Source organism: Cuculus canorus, chromosome Z (assembly GCF_017976375.1).
Source record: "Cuculus canorus isolate bCucCan1 chromosome Z, bCucCan1.pri, whole genome shotgun sequence".
Classification (NCBI taxonomy): domain Eukaryota; kingdom Metazoa; phylum Chordata; class Aves; order Cuculiformes; family Cuculidae; genus Cuculus; species Cuculus canorus.
The window spans coordinates 69,671,103-69,691,710 of NC_071441.1; the positions used below are offsets into that span (position 1 = coordinate 69,671,103).

Sequence of the window (20,608 nt, forward strand, 5' to 3'; positions counted from 1 at the left end):
CTTGGTCTGTGCTCTGCTTTCTCTTCTCCTGTGGTCTCGCCTATTCCAGATTGCATTCTTTGCTTAGAATGTAAAACTTGTGGTTTTGAGAATGGTCATCAAAATATCTTGATTTTTGCTAGCTAGTTGGCAGACTGATATCAGGTGAGCATTCCCTGAAAAATAAGCATTCCTAATGAGACTAGGACAGATAAGTGAAGTTTCCAGTATCTCTGTCTGTGCCCCTTTTTTTTGTCTTCTATCCTAACTTGCTCAGCCACAGTTCTAATGCGTTCGAATTTCTCTTGGTAAAGGTTCTTTTTGCTCTAATGTTTTTTAATAATAGAAAATACTATTTTTAATTTGCTTTTTAAGCTCTTCTTTTCTTTTGTAAAGATTGTAAGTGACTTCAGTCAGGAAGAGTTACTTTTGAGTTTTGTCCCTAGTGTAGAGTTGATGTGAATATTATCATGGCTCTTTCTTGTGCATGCCAGTTTTTCATTAGACAAATAAAACTTCAAGTGCTGTTGACCTGTGCAGTGCTTCAGAAATTCCACTTGGAGAGCATCAATCCTGCTTACTCAGTGGAATGAGTTGATGTCATCAGCAAACTTGTTGATGAATTCCTTCTTCAGATCCGACAGTCAGAACTACTAGTATCAGCAGTGGAATTGGGATCACTCCACAGTAATTGGAACTGGTGAATTAGGAATTAATTTCAGCCCTAAGGCTGCTAAGAGTTTTTTGTCAATATATCTGCATTATGAATTTTTCTCTTCCTACAGTGGCTCTTGTAAAATAAAATCTTTATTTAGACACGTCTGGAATTACACAAGCTTTGAAGTGTTAAATTTAAAAAAAAATCTTGAACAAAGATGGTGTCCTATGCCAGAAGACAGGTGAACATAAATTGCGTGCAAGGGGATATGCTGAAGACACTGAACAGCAGGAATAGTTCTACTGATTTGTCATCTTCACTCTCAGCTGTCAGCCCTCTATTTGTTCCTGGCAACAACAATAACAGAGCTGGACATCAGCATGTTGCCCAGTGGAGCAGTTTTGCCCTTTGTAGTTGTGGTGCCTTCATTCTCTCACTGCTCTTTTCTGACCACAAGCAGGTGAAAAGCAGCTCAAAAATCTTTTAGAGGAGCATTATCAGCCTTGTAATGTTTCTGTTTGGCGTTAGTGAAGTCCTTCCTAGTTCTGCTGAAAATCATCTGTTCTTTACTGCCAGAATGCAAAGAAATAAGTGTATGAAATATCTCACTGAGCTATATATATAGGATGTGACATAAACCTAGCATAATCCGATGACATTCTTGTATTCGTTTTCTCTGACTTCCTTTTGCCTCCTCCTGTGAGTAACTGTCTTCTGTATCTCACCTGCCCTTTATGGGCTGTCTCCTGCTTTGTGATACATAAACACATACTGCCACATTTCTTCGAAGATCACTTACTGTTCTCGGTCATTTACTGCATAAGATATGTGGCACAATATATTTGTGTGTCTGCGAGTGTGACAGTTTGCTGTGATCTGTGTTAAATACAAATGCAGCATATGAATGTGATGCAGACTGGTATAAGCAGAAAACCGCAAACTTGAGAGGCGGACAAAACCTGCTAGTTTAGTTTAATTTCTCTAGTTCTTTGTTCTTTCTCATTCTATTTTCTCATGCTGTTGTTTGATTTCAATCTTCTTAGGTGCCAGCATGGCCCAATATTTCGGTTGTCCCTAACCTTTTCCTAATGTAGCATCATTCCTGCAGTTAATAATCTACCATCCTTCCTTATGTAGTGCCCTGGAGATGAAGCTTGTCCTCTCCTTTCCTTCTGATTTTTTTATTCCCTCCCCTGTCTTTGTTTCCTTCCTGTCTGTCGTCAGTGTGGTCATTGCTGTCTTTATTGTCTTTTTCTAACTGATGGTTTTTATTCTCTGTACTCTTAATTATTTTTTTTTTACCCTAAGAAACAGGAAGCATTCTTGCATCTTGCACTGACTGCATGAAGGTGGGTCATACATGCTGCATACATGCTAGTCCAGTTGCTCTAGATTCGGAGAAAACAAACTGATTGTGATTAGATGCAGAAGCCTGAGTCTGCAGCCTGTAGCATACGTACCATAGTTGTAACTGCCTCAGGGAGCAAGGATGTGTGGTGGCAGATAGTTATCAAGAGTTTGTTGCCTACTTGGAGGAGTACATACGTGTTGGGATGGATCCAGTGTTAATGCAGCTGGTTCCCTTTTTATTTTCTGATGTGTGCACTACCTTCTGACAGCCTTTGAGTGGAGGGGAAGGGAATTAGCTGATGAACACTGCCTGGGACAGTGCTGTAAAGACTATGGGCATATGCAAAGCAAGGTGTTTCTATGCTAAATCCATGGGGGTTTTTTTGTGTAATTTAGAAACTTTATAATTAATAGTTTATTTCAAGTTTTCAAGCTGCTCCAGTTTACAGAATTTGATTATATGCTATATGCCATTTTTCTCTCTCCATGTTTGTAGAGAAAAGGTGTGAATTTCAGTGTTATTAATTATTTCCAACTTCATGCAGTCTGCTGGAGCTGTTGTGTGCTTGATCTTAGATCAACATGACTGTGGGTTTATCTTAGAGCTGGAGAACACTGCCTGGCTATAGTTTACCCCAGAGGCTGACCCAGTTGTGCTATTTATGGGTTTTCCTCTGCAATATCAAAAAAATCTGTGCCCTGTAAGGGAAACACCATGATGTCAAATGCATAGCTCAGTCCTCAAATGGAGTCCTATGTTAAGAATATCAGTGAGTCTGATGGGACCTGTAGAAGGCTTAGTCCAGTTCCCCCCTTTCTCTCCCTCTCTTTCTGTGTGTATGTGTATATATATATACATGTAATACTTCTTCCCTCTTTCCTCTCTCGATAGGACTGTTCCCCTTGAAGTTAAAATTGAAGTTTTCTAAAAGTTGTATTGCTTTGGTCTCCTGTCACCTGTGTTGTGGCAGCTGTTTCATCATCATAAAAGGCAAAACTTTAAGAGCCTTCAGCAACAGAAATTGCCTAAGTGCAGAGCAATAATATTTATTAGTCTAAGCTCATTACTTAATATTTTTGTAGAGCTTTTATAGAACCATGATTTCTAAGCCGTGTTTTTTAGCATAGTTACAAGATCATCTGTGCATAATGGTCGTCTTGCCTACGTGATACCAGAGTAGTTATTTTAGAGCCTGCACTTGAAGTGCAGAATAAATGTTCATTGTAAACCTTTCTCACATTGTCATCTTTTAATCTTGATCCAATTATTTGCACTGAGCAGCAAGATATAGTATGCCGTGGCCCAGACATAGGAAAATTTACTCCTGTGGCTTGATATTTTAAAATCCCCTGAAGAGGACAGTCTGTTTTGTTCGGAGAAAACTAACAAGAAAAATGATGCCTTTCCTGGACTTAGATTTTACCGGTAAATGTGAAAGAAGGATTAGTTTATAGATTAAGAAACAAAAAAGTTTTTCAATTTCCTTCCTGTCTCAGCAGCTGAGCTCTCCCATTTGAGTTGTCTGTCTACATGCCCTAGGCTTGTAAGGATCACAGTGAGTCTTCATTATGGCTGTGGAGACTCAGACTGCACAAATCTAATTGTACGTTCTGGTTCTTACTTTGTTGTTCCATGCTGTCTGTTAATATGCATGTACTCTAGTGAGACCAGTGTCTTTGAAAACGTAATGTGGTGTGTGAAGTCATATGTGTCTTCCAGTGTAATAAAATAAGATAAACATAAGATAAGGGTAGAGAGGGTGATATCCATTTACGTGGAAAGCAAAGGAGTTTCAAGTCAGGCACTGTGGTTATGGGCATGTATTTTATTTCTCTGAAATTCTTTTCAGGGTAAGTGAAGAAAAGGAGGTGACAGAAGAACGGCTGAAAGCTGAACAGGAATCGTTTGAGAAGAAGATCAGACAGCTAGAGGAACAGAATGAACTTATCATCAAGGAAAGGGAAGATATCCTTTAAAAATATGTGCAGGGGCTCACTGTCTGAAATAAAAAGTGAACTACAGAGAAATAATTGTTCTAATTTATGGCAGAGAATAAATCTGCATGTGCTGCCATTCAAAAGCAATCAGAGAGATGACTTGTCAGCATGTGATGCTGCTTCATTTGAGCTTAAAACTGCCATCCAGCTGTTCCTATGATGTTGTTTTGCTATGAAATAGATATTTGTCAACTAAAAACGACAATAAGGAATTTATGCATTAAAATATGGTTATAGATTTATTTTACTAATCCTGTTAGGCTGTTGTAATTGAGGTCTAAAACTTGCACGGTGTTCTAGTGTTCTCCATGTACAGAGAAAGACAAACTATACTGTAGGTATTTAGACTGTATATATGTATTAAGGACGTTAGCCAGTTCAGACTTTTTTGGTATAGCTTCTGTTAATTTGGTTTTTTTTCTATATAAAAAGCTAATTCTCTTTTCTTACAGGCTGTGACTTCCATTTTTGTTAAGTGATGTATACTTAGTACCAGTCCTGGAATATTGCAAGCAAAGTTGGTGTTGCAAGAGTTACAATTTTCCTTCCTTCTCAGTGTGATAGACCTTTACAAAATTCTCTTGTTCATTTATCTTACCAGTCTTTGGTAGCAATGCTTTCTTGTTTAATTCCTCAAAAGGGTAATGGTTGACCTCAGTGAATATGGAAAAGACAGTGCTCCAGCTACAGCAAAAGCAAATAGTATGTGATTCGTCAGGAGCTGTATTTCAAGTAGGGAGGATACTAATGCTAATTTAAAATGCGTTGAAAAAACCTTATGTGTAATACTATTTTCAGTCTTGAGTCATCCCTTGTTCTAGATAAAAATGAAGTTAGTGACAAAAGTTGTGGAAAAGGGCTGCTTAAGGTGGTAGGCCCCTGGAGAACCTGAGAAGGGTCTAGTATGCCAGTGACTGACTGGCTATATATAAGGAGGTTGAGATGGTGGTAAGTTGAATAGGAGAATCGTAGAAACATAGAATCACTAGATTGGAAGGGACCCACTGGGTCATTGAGTCTAACACTCCCTAAACCATGCCCCTCAGCACCTCATCCACCCATCCCTTAAACACCTGCAGGGAAGGTGACTGAACCATCTCCCTGGGCAGCCTCTGCCAGTGCCCAATGACCCTTTCCGTGAAAAATTTTTTTTCATGGAAGATGAAAGATGAGACGATGCTGAGGCAAAAAGGGACTGTTCAAGCTATAGGCCAGTGCTGGTACAGAAATAAATGGAAACTAGTAGTCCACAAATATAAACATGAACTTAGAGGAGTGTTCTTTAAAGTTCAAGCAACTGGATTTTCACAGTTTAGCACTGGAAGGCTTAACGAAGAAAAAGCTTTTTTATGATGGAGATTGATTGGCTTATGAAGGGAATTCAGTGATACATTGTCATTGTCAGCAGGCATTGCCATTGATGACCCAGAAGATCCCTTGTAGCACAGGGACACTTACATTGACTGAAAGAATTTGGTCTGTTTGTGCTAAATGAAATGCACATCAACAGGCTTAGGTTGGCGTGGAACAGTTCCTGGAAAATATTAAATGTGATGTACTTAAGAGCCATACCATGTGACTGCAACTTTTTTGCATTGATTTCACTGAAGTCAGTATTTGTCAAGTATTAGGTCTTGCATATTCAGTCAGCTCATGAATGTGGGTGGGATGTGTGTTCCTGATTGATGTTTTTTGCTTTATGCACATAAAGCTTTCACTGATTCATATGAGATTTATTTGTCTACTGGGAAGTACGCATGCTTGCTTTTTTTTGGTAGGCTTTTTGCATGTTTTTTTCCCTTTACAAGAAATAGATTGCACAAGGATGAATACTTTTTCAGAAGTCTCGTAGACGTGGCAGAAGGTTAATGCATGCAATTTTACACTTCATAAAACTCTGTAAAACCTAGAAATATAAAATGGGGTTATAATTTAAAACAATATAATTTTAACTACTGCAATACTTGCCTATCATACCTGAATGATTCAAGATCCTCAATGTACCTCTGATCAGTTAATTTTTTATCTTAAAGCTTGTTGCAGAGACAAGAAATGGTAGAAATGACTTACCAAAGTTGAATACAGATTCTAGCTATTTTGAAGTACAGCAACTTGAAATTCTTCAAGTTCTTCTGAAATGTACAGAGTTCACTTGCAAATAAGATGTCAGGGATATAATACCATAAGAAAAAAACCTTCAAGTCTAGTAAAATCAATTTTACTTACCTTCTTTTTTTCTCCCCCAAAGCTAATTTATTATCTATAAAATTACTTTATCTAGCTCAGTATTTAAAATTACCCTACAAGAATAAATTGGTGCTTCTGATATAACTGCAGCTATCCAGTGAAGTGTAATTTCAACTTGGCAAAGGCTGAATTTGAATAGCGTGGGGAGTATGGGGTTTTTTTTTTTTCAGCAGTGTGTGTTTTGTGGTTTTTTATATTAACTCTCTTGCAGCAAAGATATGCTTTGTGTGCTTGAAATGCCTACTTTAAAGGCAGATTTTTTTCTCCTTTTGTTGTGGTTGATTGATTTATTTTGTTTTGAGAAGCTGTGTGGACCAATCTGTTTGAATTCATTGCTGATGATCTATGGCAAAAGCTCGTTGGGGCAGGGGAGTAGGTGGTGGGCAGTGATATTGCTACAAAACTTTAAGGAACTACCTATGTTTGAGTAAATATCTGTCTGCAGCCTAAGCTTATGTTTGCTTTGGAGTGGGTCAGTGCTGTATTGGGTAGGGAACAAAAAAGTAAATTTACATGCAAACTTAAAAGTCAATTCTATCCTTCCGTTGCAGCTGAAACTTTGAAATGTGAGTGGTTCTTAATAGGGCATGCAGTTAATGGAGGACAACCCTGATGAGCAAGCCGTGAATCATAAAGAGGGCGGTCTGTTGTCAGGGTTGCCAAATACTCATTACAGAATTAAGGAAAACTAGGAATTTCAAGTGCTCTTCTTAAGTCTACTTCTTTTCTGTAAAGCAGTATGGTTAGGCCCATCATATTATCTTACAATTTAATCAAAAGTAGATAATTTGGCATATTTTTTGCAGGGTGTTCCCACTTGAAGCTGATTTCTTTCAAGATCAACCTCATCTAAAGTGTTTTAACCAGTTCTAAACCCAAAAGAAGATCAGATCTTTATTTTGTCTGTAATAAATTCTTGCAGCCTTTTTTTATAAATAGTTCTAGTGCTGCTGTTCTTTAGACATAGACATACATCCTTGATGATGTAAGATATGTGTGCTGTGGTGTCATCTTTTGCTGCTCTTCCTGAAATCCACCCAGCTGGACCAAATTGGAAAATCATTAATGGGTCCTCCTTATCTTTTGATGCCCTCCACAATGAAGACATTTTATAGCTATGAGGATGAGAAAGTGGTGGGAGAAATGGCTCTTCTGAGAGGGAAGGTCAAGCAGGAGGTAGAGGGGAAAGCCTAAGTGGAGGCTGCACTAGGACAGCGAGAACTAGAACATGGCTAGAAGAAAAGGTATGGGAAAGGAGGGTGGGCTGAGTGTGGCTGAGAAGTAAAGGCTGTGAATGATGAGTTCAAAAGTGTTTGGGATAGGCAGTCATGGTTGAGGAAGAGCCCAGATGGAGGCAGGTGGCCTATGATCAGTGCTGATGAAATCAGGGATCTCTCTGTTCAGGCATTTTAGCACCCTCCAAACTTTGAAACCAAATTTGGGACTAAGATCATATGAGAAGGATCACAACATGTAACATATCTCTGTGTCTTCCTTGGGATCTGCTCTTAGTAGTTGTCTTTTTGTTTCTGTTTTCCCAGTTTGTGATGGACACGTTCTGGATGACTGAACAGTGCTGTTAGTGGAAATCTAAATTCTGGCATTGTCTTTGGAGTGTGAGACTTGCTACTTAAATGTTCTTTTAAATTTTTGTTGTTTCATTAAATTTTCAGAATAAGGGATGAGCAGCTCGCACCATATTATGCTTTTAGGCTACTCGTGCTGCCCCTTTTTCCACTTCTGTTAGGAGCTGTTATGAGAAAAGCTTCTGCCTTTCCTTTTTTTTTTTCTGGCATATTTTCAAACACCTATTATTAATTTAGGTCCCAAATATGATTTAATTTAAGAAACAGGAAAATATCTTTTGTAAGATGCCCCAGTACTGTCATGATAGATGTCTTAGGAAAAAAATGATAATAATGAGATTATTAAGAAACAAATACTACTCTTTCAAAGCCCAGAGAAATTACATTATGGTCTTTAGCTTTTCTGTTTATCTCCATTAGGGTTTTTTTTCATCTGAATTTGGTGGTGCTGCATAAATGAAGAAGCAAAACCAGCCTTAGCATTTCTGTGAAGATTTATTAGCTGGGGAAGAAGAAGCTTCTGTTTATTGCAAACTTATTTTTTTCTTTCTATAAATTTAAACTCATCAGCCCTACTAAATTGCTGTTTTGGTTTTTACTTAGAATGTACCTGGGTTACTTAAGCTTTTGGTTCTAATTACTTTCTTGCTGAACGTAATGTGTTGATTTGAAGCCCCAGCCAAGTTCATACAACAAATCACGTATCATTTACTTGGCTAGTCTTAAAACAATCACAGACTCTGTTTACATATGTCTTTTATATTATAACTTCGGACTACTTAATGAGTTGATTTTGCATGCAGTTAACATGAATATTAATTTAACTAAAACAGTTCATTTACTGATATTGTTAGTGAGAGATAGAATATTAATTTACTGGAAGAATAATGGGCTGCTTTTAAGCATTATCTAGTGCTTTTAATAAAATGCTTTCAGTTTTGCCACGGTGCTCTTCATTACATTTCTCCTGCATGTACTCATAAATTAGTGCTCTTTACGTATTTTCTCCTTTTCCAATCTTTCTGTGTTAATGTAGAATTAATATTATTTTTCAGAAGGAAAAGAGTGGTTGAGGTGCTTAATGCCAAAGAACAAAATGATACAAAAGCACATTATCAGAGCACAGAATTTGTTTGTTCTGTCATACTTCTGTCTGTAATGTTGAATTTGCTTTTCTGAAAATGGGGAGAAGAATAGGCCCTTTCTCTATTTCCTTCCCTTTTTTAATCTGACCCACCAAATAGTCTTTACAGGTGAAGAAACAAAACAGTAGGTCTTGTGTATAAAACTTTTGGCAATATGCTGTACAGTCCAATGCCCTGTGTGTGCCTCTCCGGTGCTGCCATTTGCAGAAGCACTGTTAGTCTAAACTCACAGTGGCAACACAAAGCATGGTAGGAACGGGGGGTATGGAAATTAACAGTGTACATACAAAAGTTGGATTGCTGCCTTGGTGCCCCACCCCCAATTGATAAAAGGCAAGAATAAAAATTCTGTAGTAATAAAATTTGCTGCTTTGCAGGTCTTTTTGAAAGTCAGGCTATTTATATAAAATTCTGTAACAGTTTCAGAGTTTAACTTTAGCTAAGTCTCAGTGCGATTTTTTTTTTTTTTTGTTTCTTTTTGGTGCAGTTTCTGTAGTACAATTTGATAGTATTGTTTCTGACAATTTAGGAACTGAGGGACTGGAATGGACATCATTGTTTCTCTTTTATTTTGCAGCTTGGCTCCCTCAGCTTATAGTTTTAAAGTTTTCTCTTCCTATTTTTCATATGTGAATGCATACTATATATGCCTGTGTATTGTAATTTGTTTGAAGGCATGTGAGGAGAATGAAAAATTAGTATTTTGCTCCTTTCTTCCATTTTATGCAACTGCTTCACTCTTTGAAGGTGTTTCCCTTACTGTTATTATAAGTCTTCTACTAGTAAATGTTTCTAAGCAACCATTATAGTCTATTGAATAAAAGCTGAACTTATTAAAAAGTCCCTGAATATTTATATGCTATTCTGTAACAGCGGTATTGGCTAAATAATGTATGTATTTAAGAAGTTCTTAAATGTAGAAGAATCAGTCAAGGACTATTGGGTAAATAAGATATTTTGAATTTTTCATGAACTATTAAACTAAAACAAGGTGAAACATATTGTAATGTTGAGTGTGTAAATGGATCAATGACTGGAGATTCGTTTAAAGCTCAGCTTTTTGTGTTTAATCCTAGCTAGTGCCTTAGAGCACAGCCTAGCTGCGCTGGCCATGGTGAGAGATTATCCAGAACCAACAGGCAGTATCTAAACAGTCAACGTCAGCCTCTCTAGCATATGAGAGATACAGGCATTTTTCTCTAAATCTTTCTGTACTGTCAATGCAGAAGGGTAGTTCTAGAATAAAAGAAGCAGCGTTACTTGTGTAATTTACACTGTAAAATGTGGAAGAAGGTTGTTCTGTTTGTGCCTGACTGAAGACTTTCTCACCCAACAGCTTCTATGTGGTGTTTTGGAGGCCCACTCCGATGAGGCTTGAGGGCTAGTAGCATTCTCAAGCCTCCTTTGTTTTGTGATGTTTTTATGCTGTGCTCATCTGTTTGTGGGTCTTATGGACTTGATACTCCTGAGCTGCAAGCTTACTGGCTGAAGTGCTGGCATTCTGTCTCACCACATTACTGGCAGCTGCTGGTAGGTATATGTTTCACAGACAACCTGTCGCCTAGCTCTGGGAGAGAAATGGTGTCTTAAGCACTGACTTGATATTATCTGTACAGACTATCTGGTGTGGGTCTCAGAATGGGATATGATGATGAGCTTCCCCTTTCTGAACCTAATGTGGGAGACTGTCATTAGGAATGCAGCTTCGGCCAGAGCAATTTCGTATATCAATGTCAGTTGCTGTAATGAAAAAGCCCGAATCAGGTCAGGTAAAAGGTATTTCTCTGTAGAAGTCAGGCTGGTGAGAAGGACTATGTCTCAAGTGAAAGGCAGATCTTTCTTTTTTCAGGCACAGGAGCTAAGCAAGGTACTTACCTGACTGAATTTAGACCCTGCTGATGTGGCTATTGCTGAAGCATTTGGCTTTAGGCATGTAAGCTTTCAAAGTGATGTTTTTCGAGTTAAATTTTCCTTTATGACTTTTGGCTCATTTGGAAACAAAGACTGAGATCTCTTAAAAGGAGGCACAAATGGGAAAATGAGATCATTAATTGTTGAAGCCGGTACTGTAACAAATTGACTAGAAATGTGGATTCAGAGAAATTGATGTACTTTATCCTTTCAAACTAAATGAATTCTCCATCTGCTTCAGCTTCTCAACTATAATGAGGACGTTGGGCTGACTCTGCTATTGGTTTCTCTGTCTTCCTGAACTATTTTGGAAAGTTTAAACATTTCTTGCATGATTAAATACACTTTCAATAAATCAATCTCATAATAATTGTTGTTCAGGAGAGTTCATTATTCAGTTTAGTCTTTTAAATTACTGCTCTTCTTTAAAGGATTCTTCTGATGTAATGGCTTCTGCTAAATCCATTTGCCATGCTCTGGCTTGTAATTACTTTAGATTTGAAGAATAAAATGAATGGCTTTATTATTAATCAGTAGCAAATTTGTCTTACTGTTTTTAACCTTAGAGTGGCCTTCGCTCATGAAACAGTTTTAATGGTCTAGATAGCAAAACACTTCATACCTCTTTCAACAGAGATTTAGTGAAAGCAATCAGATAGTTTTATGGTTTTTTTTTATTCTTTCGCTGCTCCCCATCAAACGTTTGTCACAGTGATTGTCATCACATGTGTGTTTGCTGTTGTAGGCTGACAGCTGCAGGCCTTCTGAAAGCCTAGTCTTGCTACTTTCTTTTAGACTGTGAATTTTTCAGGCTGCAGTAGCCTTTATTTTTGCCTTACGCTGTGGAGAGTATGTTGCACTTAAACATAGCGTTAATTTTACATTAGCTGTTATAGTGGACATTGGGCTCTGAACTTTTTTCACTGTTCGTGCATGATGAAAACCTGCACTATTTCATTCCTCCTTTCTATTGTTGTGGGGGTTTGTAGTTGTTTTGACAATGCTTTTGTAGATACAAGTCTTTGCTGTGACTTTTACTAGCAGAAGGCTGTTTTGGACTGAAGTTTTACAGCAGCTAAGGCTGCAAGGATAGCTATCCTATGTGAAACCTTCGCTCTTTGGCATCCATTCTTTGTCTATAGTGTTCTGTAAGGTTTTTCAAACCCATGCTTAATTCTGAACTGCAAGTCAAAAATAACAGATATAAAAGTATTTTTAGCCTTCATAAAATTCTTAGGATCTAGTAGGTGTTACATTAATGTCTTATCTTCAGACACTGCTTCGAAATGAAAGTGGGCAAGTTGTGGAATAACAGGCACTCAATAAATCTCAGCTTTTAATTTCTGGAGGGATTCATTACTATAACAGCACTGTGTTGGTTTTGTTTCCAGCATCAGTTATAACCAAGGCTAAGAATTTTGCTAACAGTGCCATGGAATTGGAAAAAACATCCAAAGAGGCATGAATAGTATCCTTGAAGTCTTAATTCCATGGCTCTCTAGAAGGTGGTTAAAAATATCAGTGTAAAACTGGATGGAATTTATCCAGGTACAAGAACTTGATCGAAGGCCTCCATTTGTACCTTATCCTTAATTCCATTCATGTTATACCTCCTTGCAGTAGTTTCAGGAATTGTCATTTTTAATTTCACGTACACATTTTTCCGTTTGTATACTAGTGTGTATATATTTGTTTAAATGGATTTTTTAGTTGTGAAAATGATACGTTTTTACTGATGGCAGTACGGTCACTTTCACTGCGTATATGTCAGGAATTTTTACATAAAGGTTAGCCCCTACCTGGGACAAAAAACACCCCAGAGTTATAGCACAGGGAGTACAGTTGTAGTAATAAAGATTATGTTGCTGATAAGTTCCCCTCAAGGCCCCATGATGGTAATACCCCTATATTTTGTCTTTAAAGAAAACTGCTGAGAGGCAATAAATTTTTTTGTATGTGTCCCATTTTCATTAATGCATGGTAATTGATGGAGTTGCAGTGACTTGTAACAGTAATGAGTTCTAAACATAAGAATGCACTCCTTTCTAATAAGTGAGCACTGCTGGGGTTTAAAAGCGTACTAAATCAGTTGCTTTAGTATGAATTTATTAGTTTTTTTCAGCATTAGCTTTAATAGTAGTTATTTACATAAGCGTACATCCCATTAACCGCCATCAGGGCTGGAAAACATGCTGAACTGTTCATATTTTCATATAATTATTGAACATAATGGTTTCATTTGCATTTCTAAACAGTGATGTTTCTGTCAGGCTTGGAAATAGTGTCTTTACGCAGTCCCTATTTCACATCCACTTATTTGACATCGTTAAATTTTATGCTAATGTGCTTCCCTAGAATATCATCAGTAGGACAGATGCTTGCGCTTTAATATACAAATCAGAGATGCTTTTCCCTCCCCCATCCTCTGAACTGCAAAAGAAATAAAAAAGCATATCTGCACTTTTTAGATATAGCTTGTTTCATTCTAAAGAATCTGTAAGAAAAGAAACTTAGCTTTCACCCTACTAGACACTTCCAAATGTTGTAACAGATACCTTCTTTATGAAGGGTGGAAGACCGTCCTCCGCAAGAAGGAGGAGGAGTCGCCTAAAATTCAAGGTAATGACGTGTTAAAATAAAGATTGTAACCTTGAGATTGCCTCATGTGTAAGGCATGGAGCCTTACACAGCAAGCTGCCTAACCAAGCAGTGGTCTGTGGACTGGCTTTCTGGACGGCAGACCATCACAGTAGAGAAGGTTTAGGAAGGGAGAAGTTTCAGCTGCTGGTCTTAGTGCTTGTTAGCAGAAGTGCACTTGGAATTGTACATTGTCAGGTTTTTAGACTTATATTTAAAGTAGATTTTTTGTTTTGTAATTTTGCGGGCAGGCAGAGGTCTGTGAGTCCTTGCTAGCTAAGTGGCATTCGTGGTTGCTGTATGATCAGTGTCGCTTTGATTCTTCATGTGCATGTAAGAGCTTTGAGACTTCTACTGAAGTCAACAGTGAAAGCTGAGCATCAAAACCTAAGAGACACTGCCATTAATTGCAGTTCTGAATACGTAAATGACAGAATAAAAATAGATAATTAAATGGAATCCGCACCACCACTAAAACCACAGTGATTTTCTTCCATTTAAAAATGAAATGAATATGTACATTTTGTTCTGTACACTTGTAAGCAGATTGCCAAAGGTAGAGCAGGTGAGCACAACCTGTGGTACACTGTTGTGGTCACAGGAAAAGTAAATGTCAAGTAGTGTATTGTGGTGCTTATGTGCCAGATGTATCCCTTATGATACCCAGTGAATCTTGGACTCAGTTTCGTGCTTTTGCTGACTTACTGCGTGTGGCATTGAGGAACTCTGCTGTCTTCTCTCCCACTCGTGTGTGTAGATTCAGTGTACTGCCTGTGTGACGTGAAAGGTTAAATATCTGCACATTGCTTAGTTATGGTATTTCATGGACACCCTCAGTCTTGAGCAAAGCTAACATTGTGTATCTCTGAAAAATCTTAACAAAAAATGTTCAGGCTAAGCCAATTTTGTCACACAGATTTGTCATTTTTGTTGTTCTATACACAAAAATAAATGTTGAATGCCTTGAGTGTGTCGTAGAAGGTTTGAAGGAGGCACCCAAATGGAAAAGGGTGCTTCGACTGAAATGAAATGGCATATTTTATGCACAAAGGACCATGTGAGCAAGCTGGAGATGTACTCTGCTGGATTCTGGGCTTATGGTGTCTTTAATTATATATGATTAACAATTTGCTAGTTGCGTTGCAGACAAGTATAGAGACAGAATTCCCTGCTGGGAAATGCTTGCAGCCTGAGACTTCATTCTGGTGGTGTGTGTGAATTTCAACAGTGGAGCTATATTTCAAGTCACTAGAAGTAGCAATATTAAAACAACAACAAAACAAATCTGCTTTCATTATCTCAGAGAGAACCATTGACATTTTAAGGTGTTTCTGCTGCAGTTTGGAGCTTGCAACAGTGCGTGCAACCAGTTTATAGGAAACAAGGTGCTTTTTAGTAAACCTTTAACTGAAGATTAAAATAGAGTATGCCAGAGTGGGGTAGCAGTTGGTGCGATGTTCTGATTTCAGCAGTGAAGTACTGGGAAATTTAACAAGAATGCCCCTGGCATGCAGAGCAGACTGTTGTACTGGAGAGATTTTGAGCTGACCTCTTGTCGACTTCTCATTTGAATCCTGGAAAGAAGGCTCTAGGTAACTGGCAAGTATCCTTATTTTAATTTGTGGTCATAAAAAGGTAAAGTATGGTGATTTTTAACATCATAAGGTTAACATTTTACCTTTAAATAAAATATGATTAACTGGTTCAGAATTAAAAGTAATAGAACTGAAATAGTCAAACTATGACTCTGTGGTGTCAGATTATGCATCAAGTGTGACAGTTTAAGTACTAAAGGTATTTAAAAATGAGCCAGATGAAGGATGTATAACCCAGGTATCTGGAATAAAACAATCACGGCTATCAAAACTTTCTCAAACCCTCCTGGTTTAAGGAACCAGGAAATCAAAAAGATGTTGTCTTGCCCAGTGCAGGTGCAGCAAGGGAATAGTCGGCACGCTGCGACAGCATCCTAAACTATGATTTTAAGCCTGCCAGATGATGATTATGTTTAAATTTAATTCCCAGGCCAAGGCTATTGCTTCTGGATTCTTCTACCTCCAGCAAGGTTCAAATATAATTGATCTAGTGATGCATCTTTTCTTTCAGCAGTTTGCAGTCAGCCAAGCTTATTATCCCTGTACAGTTTGATTTCTGGTAGATTGGCACATGTTTTGATAAATGAAACCACATATTTACAGTCTGAACTACTTAGTGTTATTGCTTGGAAATCTGAAAATGCCATGTAAATGTTTGTCATTTGATTTCTGCATACTTTAAGGCCTTGTTAGTACAAATGAATTTTTTTGCCACTTAGTAGTTCTGTAAATTCATCTTTGAATTTGACAGTGAAGTAGCATCTTGCTGTCTTTTGAAGTACTGTAAATGAAGTTGACTGAAACCTGGTTATTTAGTTACCTTCTTGTATTTGTTATTTTCAGTCAGTTTGTGCACGTTAAGCTATGGCACCTTGAAATTATTCATGAAGCATCAAGAGGAGGAGTGGAATATGGCTTATATTCCAAAATACAAAAATAAAAAGTGGAAAATAAAATGTATTGTGGTCATAGTAATTGGTGGATCTAATTTTGTTTACATCCAGGGAGCAGGATGCTGAAGTGGGAGGGTGTTGCTTTCATGTAGTTACTTCAGAGAGAAGAACTTTAGTAATTATGTAAAAATGCGAGCAAAGCACTTAACAGCCTCCATGGTACGTCAGCTCTTCCAGTTATGCTGCTCAGGTACTTGTGTGGTTTTCTTCATATTTCATTATCAACAGGGAGAACTTTTTGGTAGCTATAAATATTGTTAGCCACTTTGATGAAAGATCCTTAGATGCTTTTAAAGATGTTACTCATCATCTCTTAATAGTGCCGAGTAAGACTCAATTGAGCACAGCTCTTAACGTCCAGCTGTCAGTTCAGGTAGTTGGACAAGTCCTGTGAGGCCTTATTGCTCTGTTTTAATGTAAATAACTATATTTAACTTGCCAGTGGTCTTTGCTTTAACCTGCCAATAAATCCATGGAATAAATTTGTCCTATGAATAGAGGGAAATTAAAAATCAGAAATAGGTTTCCAATTATCTTCAGAGAGAAGCTATGGGAGCAAGTAATACAAACTTACCTTCAGGACAGAGTTTGATTGTGGAAAAGATTGCATGGTATTATCTCTAGTGGTGTGAGACTGGGTTTGGTTACCCTGAAGAGCCTCCTGTTTTCTCCAGAAAGCCATCCTGGTACACTGCCTTAGGTGCATCTGCTGTGATGTCTGCAGGTCTGCACAGCATATGAATCCTGTTTGTTTTTCATGAACTGTTTATATTGAACTTACCTCATGTTGGTAAGGTTCGTTTTGTATGTTACTGTCTTTCTGGAAACGGCCATAGGAGAGCACAAAGAATTTAATGATAATGTAACGGCATTGTCCTAACTGAGTACTGAATGTATTGGAGATTCTCCTGGCTCATCTGCAGGACACAGATGACCATCAGGAACCTTCTGGCTCTTGAACAGTCCTCATTACCTGTTTCTGTTTGTACAGGTCTAAATGTCTACCTTAGTTCACTTGTTACTTTTCTCTACTGTGCCATTTTTTAAAGGATCGGTGTTTCAAAAATCCTCTGTTTTTCCAACACCTTTTGATTTCCAAAATCAAAGCTAGCTTAAACATGCTTGTTCTTGTGCCAGTGTTTTGCTTAAATAGATCTTCCTTCTATTTAACATTTTTGGAGAAGGGGTTAGGAATTAACACATTCCATGTCTCAAATAGGGAAGAAAAGACAAGGTGAGAGAAGTTTCTCTTTCACTTGGGTGCATGTTGTATGAATGATGGGAACTGCATGACTTCTGGATTAGAGCAGGCTAGAAATCTTGCTGAAATGCTAAAAAGTTGAGAAGAATTTTATGTCTGAAAGGTCAGAGAGCTTAGCAAGGTCAGAACAGTAATGTGTGCTAATTGGGATTCGTTTGTTTTCTCTCGCATATGGAAGTTCTCTAGGCAAAGTTCATCTTTGCAAAGCTACATAGCAAAACTTCTGGTTGGTGTTACGGAAAGTCCTCAAAGGTCAAACTTAGATGCACATATACTGCAATTAAAGGTTGGTGCTTTTCGGTAACAGAGATGACTGAGCAGGCAAATTATGGTGAGACTTTAAATGGGCCACTTGACTTCTACTATAGCAAAGGTGTCTTGTCAGTTCTTCTTGTTAGGAATCCTTTTCAGCCTTGCTTTATCATCAGCCAGGGAGTCTCTCAAATCTGTTAATGATGCTGCCCACAAAAAAGTCAGAATTTAGTCCCCAGCATCCTGAGTTTTTTTTTGCTTTTAAAAACCACTAATAAAGTAGTCAGAAGCTTGGGATCTTGATCTGAATTTATATTTCACGTAATGTATCTAGTGAGTCACTTGCTTTTCATGTGAGTTTTCTTCTCTGTGCATAAGGAAATAAATGTGTGGTTGAAACCATTCTGAAAGAAAATATAGGAAAATTGGCTATTAATTAGAAGTTGCTAAATGCTGTCTTGGGTGCTTAGTTGGGCTCAGTCTTTGTCTACATCTATCACTCTTGGGGATGATTTTCAGCTCTTTCCCATTGGTATGTCTGTTTCTCTCTGTAGACGATAAAATAGATTCTCAGCTAATATTTTTTAAAACAACATATGAAAGGAGAGTTCTGCAATTTATATAATGTTGAAGGAGTCATTACTTTCTGCTCCTGCTTGAAAATAGATCAAGAATGGGTAACTATTCCATTGCAGGAGCGTTGCTTTGTAGTTCACCGTTGACATTAAATTATTGTGGGCATGCTGAATCAGTGGTGTTTTGTCTCCAGTAAATCTTTTGGCCTCAAGAGCAACCCAAAATGTGTTTGTAGGCTGTAATAAAGGGTGCTTAATTCTTTTCTTCTCCTTTCATGATGCTGCTTAAGGTGTTCTTCTACTTACTTTTTCTTTCAATGTCAGGAATTTTATTTTAATAGCACCTGTGAAATCTGGAGACTTATAGAAGATTAGTATATCTGCCAGAAGTTTATATTTATAACACTCATGAAGAATATATGAGATTATACATAGTTAAACTCTTCTTCACTCTTCAGATCGTCTTGCTAGATGATGTGAAACCTCATTCCCTAGGAGAGAGATTTTTCTATTCAGGAAGATACTATGCTGGGCATATTCCCTGAATTTTCCTTGAAGATAATTAATCTTAACCATCTATGAAGCGTGTTGCCTAATGTGCAACTGTATTTCAGTGTTACATGCTTGTTTGAAAGGGTTGTGTTATGTATTTGCTATAGGTTGATTCAGTAAGGCAAATATGTAGATCGCTATGTTCGTATAAATTATCTACGTTTTGTGTATTTTAGAATTTAACATCTAGTTTATTAAAGTTGGCTGCTTATCATTGCAGTGAAGATTTTTAGTCAGAAGGGTGGGTGTAGGAGGCAGCAGGAGGCTTCAAGAGACTTTTTTTGAAGCCATGTAATGGCTTTTCTTACCACCTTTTTTAGTGAAGCCTACAGGAGGAATTCTGCCCAAGTCTTCCTAGAGTATCTTTGGGCAACTGCATGGATGAGCACAAGGATTCTCCCTTGCAGACTGCAGTTATGCTATTATAACACAGGAGGAAAGCTAGAGGTGACCTCTTGGAGTTTCCACTCCAGACGTTCTGTCAACATCATACTTCTGGACATACATCACTGTGATTTTCTGATATCCCTGGTAATAATAAAGATAAGCCATAACCCATTTACTGTCTCTGCAGTCTAAACTGCACTGAACTCATTGGAAAGATGCATTTTAGCCCAATTTGCTCATTCCTTACCTTGGTCTTTGTTACTGTTTGCCTTGCCCACCTTGATCTCAGCCATATCTCCAGCACTATGGATGAGCCTGCAGTCAATGTGTTCAGAGAATGCCCGTAATGGAGAGATGTCCAGCAGTAATGTAGTAACCAGTCACAGCACAAATCATGAGTGCAGCACATGGACTCTTTCTTCTTTGCTGAGGAGATTCACTTGTAAATTGATGATGATACACACATTATTTATTTTTTCCTGCTGGTGTCCCACTTTCTGAGACTCCTGTAGAGTTGCATGCACAGTGAATTGAAAAACTATGGGTTAGTACTCTTCTATCAGTATTAGATGTATTTCCCCTAGAATTTGTTGAAGTTTTGGTATTCACCTTTGGGATTTGAGTTCTTGGATGTAGGAAATCAGTCAGGAAAGGGAAGAGACTGGCGTGGCTCAGTTAAGAGCTGCTGGTCAAACTCACGAAGAAGAGGGAACTGCACATGCAATGCAAGCAGGGACAGGGAACCTGGGAAGTGTATAAGGACTCTGCCTGGTTGTGTACACATGAGGTCAGGAAGGCCAAGGTGCAGCTGGATCTGAACTTGGCAAGGGAATTGAAGACTAACAAGATTGGCTTCTACAGGTATGTCAGTCAGAAGAGGAAGGTTAAAGACAACATACCCCCACTGATGGTAGGGAATGGTGACCTCGTATCCACATGCGAGGAGAAGGGTGATGTACTTCATAAAGTTTTTGCCTCAGTCTTCACTGACAACCACTCTTCTCACCCCTCCTGGGTCAATGGACAACAAGATGGTGACCGGCGGGGTAAAGCCTCTCCCACTGTAGAGGAGGATCAGGTTAATGGCCACCTGAGGAACCTGAACATATATAAGTGTATGGGACCTGATGATATGCATTCCAGAGTTGTGAGGGGATTGGCCGATGTTGTTGCCAAGCCACTCTGATTGACATTTGAAAAGTCATGGCAATCAGGAGAAGTCCCTGCTGACTGGAAGAAGGGCAATGTTGTGCCCGTTTTTAAAAAGGGTAGAAAAGACGACCCCCGGGAACTACTGACCTGTCAGCCTCACCTCTGTGCCTGGGAAGATCATGGAACAGATCCTCCTGGAAGCCATGCTAAAGCACATGGAGGATGGGGAGCTGATTAATGGCAGCCAGCGTGGCTTCACCAGAGTAGTTCTTGTATCACCAACTTAGTGACCTTCTGTGATAGGGTAACCGCAGCAGTGGACATGGATAAACCAATGGATGTGATCTTTCTGGACATCTGTAAAGTCTTT

General features: G+C 38.3%; 1 protein-coding gene across 5 annotated transcripts in view; it reads left to right on the forward strand.

Annotated features, from left to right (window-relative positions):
* Positions 1 to 20,608, forward strand: part of KIAA1328 (KIAA1328 ortholog) — a 176,705-nt gene that overhangs the window by 13,287 nt on the left and 142,810 nt on the right. For all 5 annotated transcript variants that reach the window (XR_008447657.1, XM_054053605.1, XM_054053608.1 and 2 more), the window contains one exon: positions 3,838 to 3,953. Coding sequence is in view for 4 of the 5 variants with exons in the window: in XM_054053605.1 (XP_053909580.1) it covers positions 3,838 to 3,953 (116 nt within the window). In the remaining variant the exon portion in view is untranslated. The remainder of the gene's footprint in view (positions 1 to 3,837; positions 3,954 to 20,608) is intronic.